This window comes from Ascochyta rabiei, chromosome 21 (genome assembly GCF_004011695.2).
Source record: "Ascochyta rabiei chromosome 21, complete sequence".
Classification (NCBI taxonomy): Eukaryota; Fungi; Ascomycota; class Dothideomycetes; order Pleosporales; family Didymellaceae; genus Ascochyta; species Ascochyta rabiei.
The window spans coordinates 835,788-849,847 of NC_082425.1; the positions used below are offsets into that span (position 1 = coordinate 835,788).

Sequence of the window (14,060 nt, forward strand, 5' to 3'; positions counted from 1 at the left end):
TGCTCGGGGTATGATGAGAAGTTGCATAAAGTGACGGACTGGCGATCCCGCGTCCGCGCCTGCCCGCCAAGACAGCCTTGTCACTTCCCAAATTGTTCGCGGAACTCACAGCTGCACCTCCGACGACCCACCGACGCGCCCTCGCACCTCGCAGCTCGCACCGCGCACCTCGACGCTACACACATCCGGGACCGCCCCAAGCACACCGACCAAATCTCACAGGATGAATCGTGGTGGTAAGATTGACAGCCGTCTTGGGAACAGCAACAGAGCTAACCTGCTACTTTAGGCCGCGGCGGAGGAAAAGGTACGACCGCACTGCAGAGCGCATTGCCCAGCGAGCCACGACGCTGACCGGTTGCAGTTCTCCTCCCTCCTATCAACTTCATCTTCAAGCTCTTGCAATCACGGGCCACCATTTCGGTATGGTTGTACGAGAACTTGGGGCTGCGCATCGAGGGCAAGCTTAGGGTACGCGCCAACCATACACGGGACGTGTCTGTGTCTGTCGCATTGGATGCTGATGCTGCATAGGGCTTCGACGAATTCATGAACCTTGTCATCGACGACGCTGTGGAAGTCACGATCGCGAAGAAGGACGGTACACCAGAGGAAAGGCGCAACGTTGGCCAGATCCTGCTCAAGGGCGACAACATCTCTCTCATTCAGCAACTCCAATGATCGCAACCGTTACCCACTGGTCTTGAGCCCTCTCGATTCGCACCTTCGACTGTACAGGGAGAACGTCGAGCTTGACGTATGCAAAGGTGCTATGTGGTGGCAGGAAAACATGTTGGGCGAATACAGTTTGTGATGCACTGAATCAGGCGCGGCGAAGCTCGCCGTCACCAGTTATCAAGGCGTCGAGGCGAAAATCGGACTGGTCCATAGGGACTGACGCGTTTGGCGGAAGCAGCTGCTCGGTCAAAGACAGCCCAACTTGGACGTGGTCAGTTAGCCCATCAGCCACGTTCGAATGTCAGTAATTCTTACCGCGAAAAGGCATGCGCAACGCTTGGTGACATCGACTCAAGAAGAAGTCATAGAATCCTTTGCCATGACCGAGGCGACCGAAACTCGAATCGAATGCCATGCCGGGCATTACGATCAGATCCAAGCCGTCAGTGATGTCCCGAGTCTCGCCGCCCGTAATGCCGGTGGTGCCAAAACAGTTTGCACGTGACGAGACCGAGTCCTTGCTTGGTGTGGGGATACCCCATTTATCTGCCTCGAGTGACTCGAAATCCTTCACGGAAGACAGCTCAACCATGTCCATGATTGACTTCGGTTGACCATCCACGGGTTCGTCCAGATTGTACGTGTAGGGAATAAAAACCTTTTTCCCTTGATCGAGAGCATCGCGTACGATGTTGGATGTGTTGATTTCACCAGTAGGCATAGACAAGTACACACTTATTCGTCGTGCTGTTTTGTATTCTGGTAGGGCAAGCAGAGCTTTGGTGGCTTGGGTAGCTAACAACTGTCAAACGATTTGCATCGATGCCTCGAGACCGAAATAACATACTCTGTAAAGCAGCCGCGGCATCTGACACATCTTTCAAGACGGTCTTGATTTTCTTCCTCATCTCCTTCTTGACTGATACTACAGCCGCCATGGTGAAAGATGCTGTAATGGTCAACAAAGCGCCAAAAACAGTAGCAACCAATTATGCACTCTTCCTTCCGTCAGAGCGCAACAGAAGCCAGTACCGGTAGAGTGATGGAGTGAATACGAGCGTGATGCGTATCGATAAGCACGGGCACAAGCACAAGCACAAGCACAAGCACAAGCCCTCGTCAGCGCACGCAGATGAAACGGCGTGTGCTAAAGTGCGGGCGATGATGAGGCTGGCGCAAGGGATCTGCAGCTAACCGACCCCGGTCTGATACCCCGGTCGGTCTCCTTTGCGATTGCCACTTCGAGATTCAGGAACGCAACCGCGACCTCAACGTTTAACACCACCGCCGCCCACATATCCTCCGTCCTACGCATCCACTGCACCCAACTACCAACACTCGCTTGAACACACATACAGAAGAGGCAGCATGGTTTCGTTCAAGGCCGCGCTGTTGCTCGCAGGAGCGGTGATGTACGCGCAGGCGCAAGACTTCACGGACCTGGTTGGCACATGGACCAGCAAGTCGAACTCGACATTCACAGGCGATGTACGTTTCCCGGCGAACACAACACGACCCGTGTAGCACTAACCGTAGGAACAGGGCTTCTACGATCCCGTGAACGACCATTTCACCGAGCCAAAACACACTGGCATCAGCTACTCGTTCTCCGCCGATGGTTTCTTCGAGGAATCATACTACCGCGCTGTTGCGAACCGTACGTACTACGCCACTATTCCGATGCCATACACCCTCAGGCGGAAGTCAAACAGCAGTGAAGCATGGCGCTAACACTCCAACAGCCACCGAGCCCAAATGCCCGAAAGGCATAATCCAATGGCAGCACGGCAAATTCCAGAAACTCGCCGACGGCTCGCTCAAGCTCAGTCCTATCAAGGTCGACGGTCGCCAGATGGACTCCAATCCATGTCTGTACAAGAACTCGATCTACACACGCTACAATATTTCCGAAACATTCAAAGTACACTCTTCTCCGCCAACCCCCCCCCCCCCATACGCACATCTTACTAACGTCTTCAAAGCGCTACGAGGTTCGCGTAGACGACTACCACAAGATCAAGCGTCTCAATTTATACAAGTTCGACGGCTCTCCCATGATGCCTTTGTACATTGCCTTCACCACACCCAAGATGCTCCCCACCACCACGCTCAACCCCCTTGTTACTGCGACCGCCACGGCGAAAGCGAAGCGCGGTCTGCCTATTGATCATGAGGTGCTATTCAGGAAGAGCGGAAACATGGCAGATGGAATGCTCTGGGCAGGAATTCTGGCGAGCGGGGCCGGAGCTCTGTTGTGGTGGTTCTTTTAGCTAGACCATCAAGACTCGAAGCAGCAGGATTGGATGAGCGATGTTGCATAATGGCGTTTGGAGCACAAGATCAAGTTTGGCAGGCACGAGGCAGGGTGGGACTTCTGGAAGGCTTACTCTAGAAATAGCTTCACTTCGTCTTTTTTTCTTCTGTACATAGACAGCACATGCTCTTGGGTTGCAAAGCATAGCAAATCTTGCTAAAACTCTGACAATGTTCTATTGCAGCTCCTTGCACTTGTTTTGGGAGGAGAGGTATATTGTAGTGCTGAGTCTATTGCTTTCCAAGGATGACGAGAACACGATAAGGCAAGAAGAAATAACTCTGCGAACGCTGGAAAAGATGTTGTAGATGCTCCGCTGCTTCCTGAGACCCTGAGTCATCTGTGAAGTAGAGAGACGAACGAGCTGTTCCTTGTAAAGCCGTAGGCTACATCTAGGGCAGATGCATCCTAGCCACGCATTTGCGCCGGCTGATCGTGACACAAACGCGGTGTATTATTCATGTCTTGGAAAAGTCATATGGCCGGCTGAGTATTGCGGTATAGAGAAGGTGGAGTGGCCAAGGATGACGTGGTCGTGGTTTTCCGTACTCGAGATCCTGTTGTTCGATTTGTGACGATGGGTTGCAGAGGGCAAAGCTATTTGGGTGCGACTGTGCCTCTTGGATCCGGTAGTGGACTTGCGAATTGATCTTGCGGTCCTCGTGGCGTCGGTGGTCTGGTTGGCTTTCTTTGCGGAATGCGTGCTCTACCCCAGTGTGTGAAGTGAGCGTCCTTGGATAATTGAGTGTGGTTCCCGTATCTCTCAAGCCTCGTCGTCCCCATTCTGCTACTCTCGCCATATGCTCAGAGTTTGATTCTTTCCATGCCAGCTTGCAGGTCCTCCTCAGTGCCAAACACGTTCTTCGCCCACGTCACCATTCTAGGCCTTACGAGATACCGCTTTTCCTCTGACCCACTCTGCTCTGCTACCTCTTGCATTGTTGATCCCTTTCCCACCGCATCTGGTTCTTTGTGTCTCCAGTTCGGCGGATTTGCGCCTTCTTCTTCTTCCTCCTCCAGCACCAGCGGCCCTTCCTCGTTCGCTTTCCTCGTTCGCCGTTTATACGGCGGCCCCCTTCCCATCTGCGCCGCTCTCTCCCACGATGTTTCTACTCCACGTGCAATGATACCCGCCGACGCCCAGCCTGTGCGCCGATCTATTTCGAGGAGGCGAGTGATGATCCATTTGCGCTGTGCAGGGTCCTGATACTGAACTCCAGCAAAGAACAACGCCATGGTTGATTCCTGGAGCACAGAGCCTAGGAATGGCGAGAGATCTTCGCCTATGGGGAGTTGCATGCCCGCTGTGATGCGGCCGATGAGCGTCGCATATGGTCCTGTTGCTTGCGCGCAGACGCCTGCGGCCATCATGGCTGCGGGCGGCATTGCTGGATGGGAGCGCAGAAGAATGATTTTGGAGAGATGAAGGAGTGTCCAAAGGACACTTATATCATAGCTACGATGGACGAGAGCTGGGCCGAAAGGTGTCATTGTACTAGTCTCGCCAGGTGGAATGACTTGTAGTTCTTGCGGTAATGGTGCAAAAGCTTCAGTGCTGGCCAGGACCTGGGCCACGGTTGCGTGAGCAGCGTTTATGGCATCCCATTCACTGGTTGCACTCTCATATGCAGAAGGTAGGTCGGCATATTGCGGATGAGGCATATCTGGCATCGGGGGCGATCGTTCATAGCCTGGGTTTGCATAGTGGGCAGTAATCGGTGCGTGTGGCCGAGCAGGAGCCATACCATAAAAGTTTGGCATCGCAGGTGGTGGCCCACTCGGCGGACTTCCTCTTGGTGTTGGTGGACTGTCCTGAGGTGGACCGAATCCTGGTGGTGGTGGGCCTTTCCAGCCTGGTGGAGGGCCATCTGTCCATCCTGGAGGCGGCCCTTGCATCTGAGAAGGAGGTCCGTTTGGAGCATCAGGTTTTGGAGGTTGGCGTCTACCCATGCCCGCCGGTGGTCCGCCAGGCATTCCAGGCCTAGGTCTCCATTGCCCGCCATCAGCTTTGACTTGTCTTAACTTTCGCTCTCGGTCGCGACACGTGAAGTCTGCTATGCGGCCGATGAGTAAGACAATGTGATCGTGAGAGCCATAGAGTGCGTCTGCTCGACCAAGCGGTGCTCGTGGTGGGCAGTCAGCCCATTTCCTGTATGGCGTTCTTACAAACGTTAGCTTCCGGATTTTAGACCTCAGATAAAACTTACATCAAAGGATTGCCGCTCACACAACTCTGCCACATATCATGGCGGCAGTACCACCAGTACAGGTCCTGAAGTACTTCGAATCTTCTCATGTCGGGGTTGCCTGGTAACTTTGATTCCGTGTCCTGCCTAGCACCGTTGTCCTCGACAATGATACCGGAATCGATGTAGCTGACTTGTTTTCCGAGTATCGTGCTCACGAGGTGTTCGTCTGGCTCAAGGTCGCTGTCTAGAAGCCTTTGGCTGAAGAATTGTCTCCCTTCAGCGGCTTGAGCGGCTTTCAGACGTCGATTCTCACATGTGAGTGAGCGGAAATTAATCTCAGCCAGAAGTTGCGCTGCGCCGACGAGATGAGTTGACCACTTTGTGTGTTCAGCCGTCCAAACTTCGTAAAAGGCCAAAAGTAGGGATGTTGCGAGAGTTGATATCGAGAGACGTTTTCCTGGGTGGTTGAGCGACCGTCCTAAGCGCTTCAATGAATAGGCGTAGTGTTTGTAGGAGGGCGTTATAGATGCACCTTGAAGCCGTGCAATGTGTAGACTTGACAACGCAAGCATAGCATGCAGCAAGCCCTGGTGATCTAGAGCCTTCAGAGGTAGTATGTACGTCCATAACCCTTGTTGTGCGGGGGAGGTCGAGCCTTCGAAGATCAAGGAAGTGTTTCTTGGGTTTCGTTCGTAAATGGATAGGCTTACTGCAGTCTTGATTTGCGTCGAAATTAGCGACTGGTCTAGACGTGTTCATAGTATCTCAATCGACAAGAAGCGTCAGAGGAAGTTTGTGCTTACCACATGAATGAAGTGCGCAAAGACTCGGGCTGTCTTTGGATTTCTTAGTGGGCTCGCTGCATACTCCGGCTTGTACTGTGTCAAAAGACCGTCGTACAGGAACGCGTCATAACGCCTGATGCCGAGCTCATTGAAATTCTCAAAGTGTATGCGACGGATGATGTCGAATTCTTTGCCTCCAACCATTATGTTCTCGTTGTCCCCATCCTCTCGGTCCATCATCTCTTCGTCGGAATGCACGTCCCAGTAATCATCGTCTTCGTATTCGACCGCGGCCTCGTCGAGGACTTGAGAAGGACTGACGTGGTCGTCACCGGCGAAGCCATTGAGAAGCAGTCGTGGCTGTCCGTTTTTCGATTGAAGAACAGTGGTAGGTTGCTCTATGTGTGGCATCCATGGTCAGCAGTGTAGTCGTAGATGGGAGGCACATGCCATCAAGAGATTGTTCTATGTAGGCGCGAGGCGCTAGGTGGCAGACACATGCTTCGTGCAAACAACGGCTTCATAAGGAGAGCACTGAGAACGAATCATGATAGTCATTGGGGTATATGAGATATGTAGCTAGACATGGGACATACCGAGAACTGGCTGAGGTAAGTATTTTGCATCTGCAATCATTTCAAGCGAGGGTATCTGGACAATTTGATAACTGGAGTGTGCCGAATCTCTTTGTGAAGCCAAGGGGAACCCATAGCCAGCCTGGCTCAAGCCTATTGGACTGAGCTGGGGAAGGTGACCAAGTGCTTGTGGATGGCTCTCATAACGTTGCACAACAGGTTGTGCTCGTGTGTATTGGGGAAAGTGTTCATCATGTGGCGAGGTATTTGATTGTTGGACATAGGGATTGTGTTCTTCGCTATGCGTCGGCGAAGGGTATTGTTGCTGGTAGATTGATTCGTTCGGGAGCGCTTGCGACGTAGCGAGCTCGGTGTCGACGAAGGTGTTGTACGGGGTTGGTATCTGCTGGTATAATACCTGGTTTTGTGTATATCTTTGAGAATCAGGGAATGCAGTACTGTGACCATGAACGTATGGAGTTTGGAACGTAGTGTGTACTGGTGACGATTGGGGAAAGTAAGATGCGTTTGGTGCAGAATTTTGTATGTGATGGTGGGGTGAGTGAAGCGGTTGCTGATGATGTGGTGATGGCAGTGGCTGTAGGTAGGTCTGCTCTGGAGAATAGCTGCTGGAACCTCCAAGGAGTACCTGGGAAGTGGTAATCAGCCCAACGTTGTTGGTGGTGGCGCCCATCTTTGGCATGTCGAAGCTGCTCGAAGATTGAGTTTGGAGGACAGCAGGCACATGTTCCTGAGCCTGACTGGTCGATTGAGACGATTGGTACGGTTGGTTGCGTGTACCAGGTAGCATCGAAGTGTGATACTGTATGGTGCTGACAACGCCAGGATGGTTGGGCCAGTCGCCGATAGGAGGCTTGAAGACTACTCGCTGGTTGTAACCTTCACACTGGCGCTTGGATTTGATGCAATTCGCACAGGTGGGACGCTCTTCGCCGCATTTGATGCGGCGTTTGCGGCATGTTAAACAGCCAGTCTTAGTCCTCTTGCGCATTTTAGTAGTGGTTGCAAGGCTTGAGCCGTTACCCGTTGGTGAAACGTCACCGGCGCCGCCCGGTGGTGACATTGACCGGGCATTCGCCATGTTGGACGAGAGACGTCTGGAGCAGGATCGATATGGATGGCAGATGGGTGGCAGATGGGTGGAAACAATCGAGATGTGACCAACGCTCGAGAAGGAGGAATGACTGGGTGTATTCGAAGAGACACCTGAGGTTGAAGCAAGATTACACTGGCCACTACGGACAGACGATTGTCCGCTTGGATGCGGGCACGGCAGTGCCAACTTAGGGGAACAGATCCAGCTTTGGTCGATCGTTCGCCGGTGAAGTTTGCGTGGCCCAAACGGTCACAGGATATGGCCGTCTTTTGACGTAAGTAATAGGCTGAAGGCGTGGCTCCCGGCTGGATGCAGCAGAGGGCTGGTGCAGGGCAGGAGTGGGACGTCGTAAAGTTAATAGTCTACGCCCTTGGGAACCATGTGGAGAAATGGGAGTCTGAATTAGTTATACTGGATAAGAGAGGCACGCACCACGTGTCAAACGCCGCCGAAAGAGCCAAAAGGAGCAAGCGGCAACCGTTCGTTGGCAGATAGGAGGGAGAAGGCTGTACGTAAGTTGTCGGCACACCCAGAGGGGCTACAGCGAGGCCAGGATGATGTGAATGGCCCAGATCAGAGATCGAGTTATGCTGCTCTGGGCTGAGCAGGGGTCAGTGTGTTCGAATCGAGCTAGTCAGTTGGACTCTGATGCAATTGCGGCGGACACGGACACGGACTGGAGCAGTGAGTAGGTGGATTGTGAAGGAAGCATGTTTCTACTCGGCAGCGGTAGTGCGAGGTTCGATTGAAGGGCGTGCCAGGCGACCGGGGCTGGTCGATGGCTTGCGCTAGGGCCGTGGAGGGCACCCGCACCCAGGAACCACACAGTGAAGAGGGCGGCTGTGGTCTGTGTGAGCGACCCAGGGATCATGGATCTCTGAGCAGGCGGGCTAAGGAGAGGGGTATGTGGTATGGCGCTGGCGGGTGAGTTCACTCGCTCAGGCCAGCGGCACGAAGACGTCGCGCGCTTGTGGTCGTTATGGAGCCGTGTGTTGAGTGACGGCGCGGTGAAGCTGCAGTGATCACATTCTTTCAGGATGCTTGCCGGCTTCGGAAGGCTCGAAGCGTGGTGCGCTTGTCGGCGCCGAGGTGCCCCAACGGCAACAACTACTCAGGCCAAAGGACTTGTCTCCTCCAACATGACGCGTGCGCTCAACAGCTAGTCGTTTGGCAGCGGACTGCGGCCGCAGCATAGACCTCAGATCCCGCGCTTCCTCTAGTTCACGACGCTACCGTCTACTCAGTACTGAATTCCGGTGGAACGTGGGATTCGGAAGAATCGCGAGCACGCGCTGGGGTTGCGCCAGCAATCGTACGCCAGCAGATCCTGCGCTACCAAGGAGAGCCATCCAGCGTGACAGGCCGACAACCATCTACCACCGAGTCGCCACGCCTCTAAACCGAGACTGCCTGCATCGCTGGAGCTGAACCTGCAACCTTCACATGCAGCACTCCATCGATTCCAGTCTCCTGCCAAAACAGCCCGATCGTACCATACATGCGGCGCAGAGCTACTACATCTGAACATGGATTGACTAATCTGGACCCACACCAGGGCAGGACTGCCACACTGCGCTGCGTTGGCTACTATCGTCGACCGGCTAACATTACCGCCAACTTACAATTTCGGAGCTCGGATCCTTTGTGATAGATCTTCAGGCCGCTTATGCTGGCTACCTGTCCATCATCGGCCCATGGATCAAAGACAGTAATTTGTGCTGGTGGCGTTGAAGCCAGCGAGCTGAGGGTTTGGGAACAAGACCCTCTGCCAGCCGTGCGGTCCCGCATTCCTACCCGCTTACGCGCATCCTGATATGATTTGCGCCTAGGTTATGCGTGGATCCGAGGATTGGGGTGTCGGATTGTGATAGGTATGACATCTTTAAATCCATAAACGAACCTCGCCCAACCCCCGATCACTCCTCTGGAACCTGCAGCCGACTTTGCCAAGGGCGCGCAGCTTGCTGGCAGCTTCTCGAGAAACACCATTCGAAGTTGGACGAGACGACAGCTCGCTAGGACAGCAAGGCGACAAGCGTTGGTGATCGTCCGGGGATATAAGCCCGAAGTGTCTCTTCCATCGACAAGCGTCCATATGAGTTGCTAGGTAGCTACTTTCCTCTGTTTCGCATTGAACACGAGCGATGGACCTCACCAATGACGGAGATGCTGCCATTTTGGTCTTACCTTAAGGCGAGCAGGCATCGATACCAATATGTTGTGATATTGCGGAACAAATGACGGTCGCCTTCCAACAACTACCTGTTTATCCAAATTTCATGACTAGCAAAGAGCTCTGCCAATGTGCATCTAGTCGCCGTTGGGTCAGCTGCCACCAATCTTGACCGGTGCAGCCGGTACATCCCCACACCTCGCCGTCGTCGTGCACCATCCTACATTCAGCGGCTAAATATCATCCCGCAGAGGTCCACTAGTACGCATCCTGCTTTGATGAATCTGACGATGGCGCGATTCGAGAGTATCCATCCTTCACGACTGCAACCAGACAGAACTTCAGCTGCCAATGCAAACTTGAGAAGACTGCATCCCCAACATTATCTTTCCGGCTCCGCGATACTGTATCCGAGTGGTAGCGTGTACCAAAAGGCAAGTCGGCTCCCGTCCACGTGCCCAGCCTCTCGGTACTCTTTAAGCGCGCATATCATCTGTAGGTTAGCACGACACCCACGTTCAAAGACAGATGGTTCTCAAAAGAGGATCCTGCAATGAGTCCGAAACCGCAAAGGATGGTCTCGACCACGGGTGAAATGACACGGCAAGATTGCACATGGGATCTTGCAGACAATCCTGGAAAGCAACCTGAAAATCCTCACGTAGCCTGCATCCTCCCCTCTGCTCTGGTCACGGCAAACAGGGGTCACAAGAAGTTAAAGCTATGGCTTCCACGAGAGACGGCCTGCACTGTGCATTTTGGTGGGTGCGAGCGAAACCATTACCCCATCTGGCATAAATAAGCGAACATGCACTGGCCATCGGAAGCTTGATCCTCTGGCAGCGCTAAAAACAGATCCCCACCCGTCATTAGCATGCAGAGCCAAGTCCTCCCAATACCATGGCTAATTCACGTGACGGCTAACCGCTCCTGTCAGGTAATGCGAAAGGCACGTGCATTCACTCAGAGGGAGGATTTGGGGGTCAAAGAGATAGCCTGCCTGCGAAAGCTTGCAGCCTCAGACTCAGCCTTACGAGATGTCCAAAGGCATCAAAAGTCGGAGTAGGTGTAACGTGCAGGTGCCAGAAACCAGCGACAGAGCATGGGGGAAAGCTTTTATATCACTATTCGTCGGTTTTCGCTTACCCACGCACCAGACGGATCTTACTTACTCCTGCATGTAATTGCACTGGTCCAAATGCCGCTCATATAAGGCCCTTCGCTACTGTTTGCGGCTACCAACCAATCAGCAGCGTGTATGATCTCAGGTGTCATCATAAGACAAACTACTAAATGCACGCTCAAACCCTTCCGTAGCTCAAGACCATGACCATGGAGCTTGGTCTTCCTCCATTGCCCATGATTACCAAAGACAAGGTTGAGTGGAGGTCATGGTCAGTTGTATCTATGCAATATCGCCTCTAGATACTCGGTACACCATCACTGGCCGCATGCGCTTTGAAGACGTCCTGAGTTAGCCGCTCAAAGCCACAGCACAGACTCTGGAGGTGCTTGCCCGGCCCAATCACCTCCAAGTACTCTGTTTTTCAACATACAGCAAGTCTCTCACGATTGTCTCCTTCGTTGACCTCAAGCAATGCTGTTTATTTACTAGCCTGACCCTCAGTACCGTGGATCGTAGTCTTGCGCTTCGACCAAAATACCCGCATGATCTACTCACGGTGATACTACGGCAAGGTAGCATCATTACCGGGGTGCGACTCCTTGTTAGGCGTACACCTACATCGGCGGAAAAAATCACTCGCTCTGCACAGGTAATCTCCGCTGGATCTGGAACTCGTCTGTAACGGTCCGAGCCGAAGGGAACTCCGCTCGGGAGATGTCCACTGATGCAGAATATTCGCTCACCCTTGCGTCTACAACACTGGGGTGGCTTAGCAACTTCCTTCTGACATGGACACTCTGGTCATTGGGTGTTATTCGCTGTTTTGGAGATGACGTCGAACGTGGTACACCTCACTTTTACTATGATGCAGATGGTTCTGTGTGAGGGGCCATCTGTTTTGATCCCTAGTTGCATCTTCGGGTACCGCACCATATCTGACTATCGTATTCCTTCTGCACGCATGGACCTCCCAATACCAAAGCCTCCAATTCTTGCACATCGAGTATACCAAAGGCCAAGGGTTGATTTACAAACAAGGACAGTCAGTTCGTCCCCCCGATATGGCAAGTTTCAACAATGATGTTGAGCCAGAGCAACAATCAGGGTAGTACACCTTTGCTGTGCCCAAGTGCGCTTTGTTTGAGTAACGACGAAATGTGCACAAGATGGAGATTCGACGTGTCCTAGTATTGACGCTTTATGCCAAAGTAATCTCATCTCCCTGGGAGCTACAAGGTTTTGTGTGCGTTTGTCCATCATGAACATGCAGCTCAGCAAGTCAAAAGCCTGTCCATCCCAAGAAGCTATATATTAAAAAATACAAAGCAAGGACGGATTCCCAGCCCTTGATAAGTCCAAAGTTTTGGACTGTATCTGAGTATTGTGCTACAGATGATTTGCGGGCTGACTGTGGAGAGATCGCATCTGCTCTGGACGTCCGAGGTAGAAGGGGAGGCATGGATCAAAGAAGGGAGCTGGGGATCAGCTGGAACTGAGTAGGGAGTTACCAATACAACATACTGCTGTTTTCCGTCGGCATTTTTTGCAGACTTATGGACAGGCACTATAAGACCGTTCAATCTGATTCGAAGATTGAGCAGTTACATTACTCTCGAAACAGTAAGAACTATCGCCATCCAGTAGGTCGATATCGCTTAGGCAACATAGTTTAGACGTATTTACCAACACGCATGGTGATGGTTAAATGAAAAGAAGTCTCAGCTGATTTACTAAGCTATCACTAGCAAGGCTACTCTACTTGCTTCTCATGCCTTCTCTGGTCAGCACTGATGTAGTAAACCCCTTTTCTCGCTTGGATCAACGGATCAGCTGACGCCTTGATACCCTTGATTCCACCAAGATCCGGCGTGGGACTGAAAGCAATTTGCTGCTGCCTTGCAACGTTGTCCTCTGAGAGTTTGTCGATCACCAACTTGCCCACTGGCACAAACGTTGTGCTTTTATAGGGAACAGTTGCGTCGTCGAGCACGTCGTCGGAGTTCGCAATATGTGCCTGGATGGTGAAGATGATAGGCTTAGAAGGAAAGCGCTGCTGCAGATCTTCTTCGAGGTAGCTTTGTCCTAGCACCTTCAGCTGTGAGGGATCGTTGGGGTAAAGGTGTTGGCCATCTGCGGGATCCAGACGGTAGCGAACGTTTGTGATTTTGCCGTCTTTGTTGGTCAGGATATGTGTATTGGGCTCGTAGTATGTGATGGTTCCATAGTTGAAGGGGTTGGGCTTGGGTGAATTCACAAACGTGGCCGCCGAAGGGTGGCTGGCCAGGAAGGCCTGGAAAGGTGCTGCAGCTGCCTTGAAAGCCGCTGCTTCTTTGATTATATCACCTCCTGCAGCATTAGCTTTGTCGAGCATGGCTTTGGTGGTCTGGAAAGCACGAAAGACTTGGAGAAAAGATAGGAAATCTTCGCCCGTTCGAGAGGCGAAGCCGTTGAAAGTGTGGCTGAGGAGGTCGGTATGTGTATGCTCGTCAATAAGAAAGCGAACAGCAAGGCCTTTTGGTGTAGCGCCATCATCGACATCAGGGATGTGTGGTATGCCACCACCCACAGAGAAGCGGGCTATAACTGGAGTTGAGGTACCGTTGAAGTGGGAGGCTACTGAAAGTGTTTTGGCTTGCTCAGTTGGAGTGAATGTTCCTTCTACGAGAAGGCCTTTGGCATGAGCTGGATGAAATAAGCAAGATTCAAGTCGACCTGTGAGACTACACACTTGTCCTGTAACCTGCATGTTTGCCGAAGAGTCTTTGCATCTCATCCACCAACTCCTCTGGAAGCTTGTCATTGTTATGTGCTCCTCCGTTGGCAGCCCCGCTAGGGGAGTAGTTCATCTGGCCAGGCATCGCGAGTAGTACAGGGGACAGTGGTTGGGAAGAGTCAATGGCGTGTAGCTTGTTTAAGATGTATCATGTTATATCAATCTCTAAGCTATGAATTTTGTCGGTGTAATCTAATGCTTGCTGTCAGCTTCAATCTAGCCAAGGAAGCGCACAAACAATTCCTGGGCTTGCGGCCTCACCCTGACACAGTCATGATCTTACGGTGCATGCATTAACAACCACGCGAAATAGCGTTGGCCGACACTGGT

The 14,060-nt window shown here is 52.5% G+C and overlaps 5 protein-coding genes across 5 annotated transcripts, besides 2 other annotated features; 2 read left to right on the forward strand and 3 right to left on the reverse strand.

The window, feature by feature from the left end:
• The first annotated feature begins 104 nt into the window (after positions 1 to 104).
• Positions 105 to 172: a tandem repeat.
• A 51-nt stretch (positions 173 to 223) lies between these two features.
• On the forward strand, positions 224 to 681 carry EKO05_0011116 (uncharacterized protein; the record flags this gene model as incomplete). The annotated part of the gene is made up of 4 exons (XM_038943948.1): positions 224 to 236; positions 290 to 307; positions 365 to 471; positions 535 to 681. 4 exons carry the CDS (start codon positions 224 to 226, stop codon positions 679 to 681), a joined length of 285 nt encoding a protein of 94 aa, XP_038793368.1.
• A 142-nt stretch (positions 682 to 823) lies between these two features.
• EKO05_0011117 (5-formyltetrahydrofolate cyclo-ligase) lies at positions 824 to 1,616 on the reverse strand (the record flags this gene model as incomplete). Its single annotated transcript, XM_038943880.1, has 3 exons — positions 824 to 939; positions 994 to 1,473; positions 1,526 to 1,616. The coding sequence occupies 3 exons, from the start codon at positions 1,614 to 1,616 to the stop codon at positions 824 to 826; spliced, it is 687 nt and encodes a 228-aa protein (XP_038793369.1).
• Positions 1,617 to 1,760: 144 nt separating this feature from the next.
• Positions 1,761 to 1,792: a tandem repeat.
• A 254-nt stretch (positions 1,793 to 2,046) lies between these two features.
• On the forward strand, positions 2,047 to 2,948 carry EKO05_0011118 (Reversal of tor2 lethality; the record flags this gene model as incomplete). Its single annotated transcript, XM_038943884.1, has 4 exons — positions 2,047 to 2,166; positions 2,221 to 2,335; positions 2,421 to 2,599; positions 2,661 to 2,948. 4 exons carry the CDS (start codon positions 2,047 to 2,049, stop codon positions 2,946 to 2,948), a joined length of 702 nt encoding a protein of 233 aa, XP_038793370.1.
• An 848-nt stretch (positions 2,949 to 3,796) lies between these two features.
• Positions 3,797 to 7,643, reverse strand: EKO05_0011119 (uncharacterized protein; the record flags this gene model as incomplete). Its single annotated transcript, XM_059637918.1, has 4 exons — positions 3,797 to 5,153; positions 5,200 to 5,897; positions 5,985 to 6,364; positions 6,563 to 7,643. 4 exons carry the CDS (start codon positions 7,641 to 7,643, stop codon positions 3,797 to 3,799), a joined length of 3,516 nt encoding a protein of 1,171 aa, XP_059493901.1.
• A 5,064-nt stretch (positions 7,644 to 12,707) lies between these two features.
• Positions 12,708 to 13,815, reverse strand: EKO05_0011120 (Catalase; the record flags this gene model as incomplete). Its single annotated transcript, XM_038943957.1, has 2 exons — positions 12,708 to 13,639; positions 13,686 to 13,815. 2 exons carry the CDS (start codon positions 13,813 to 13,815, stop codon positions 12,708 to 12,710), a joined length of 1,062 nt encoding a protein of 353 aa, XP_038793372.1.
• Positions 13,816 to 14,060: the final 245 nt, after the last annotated feature.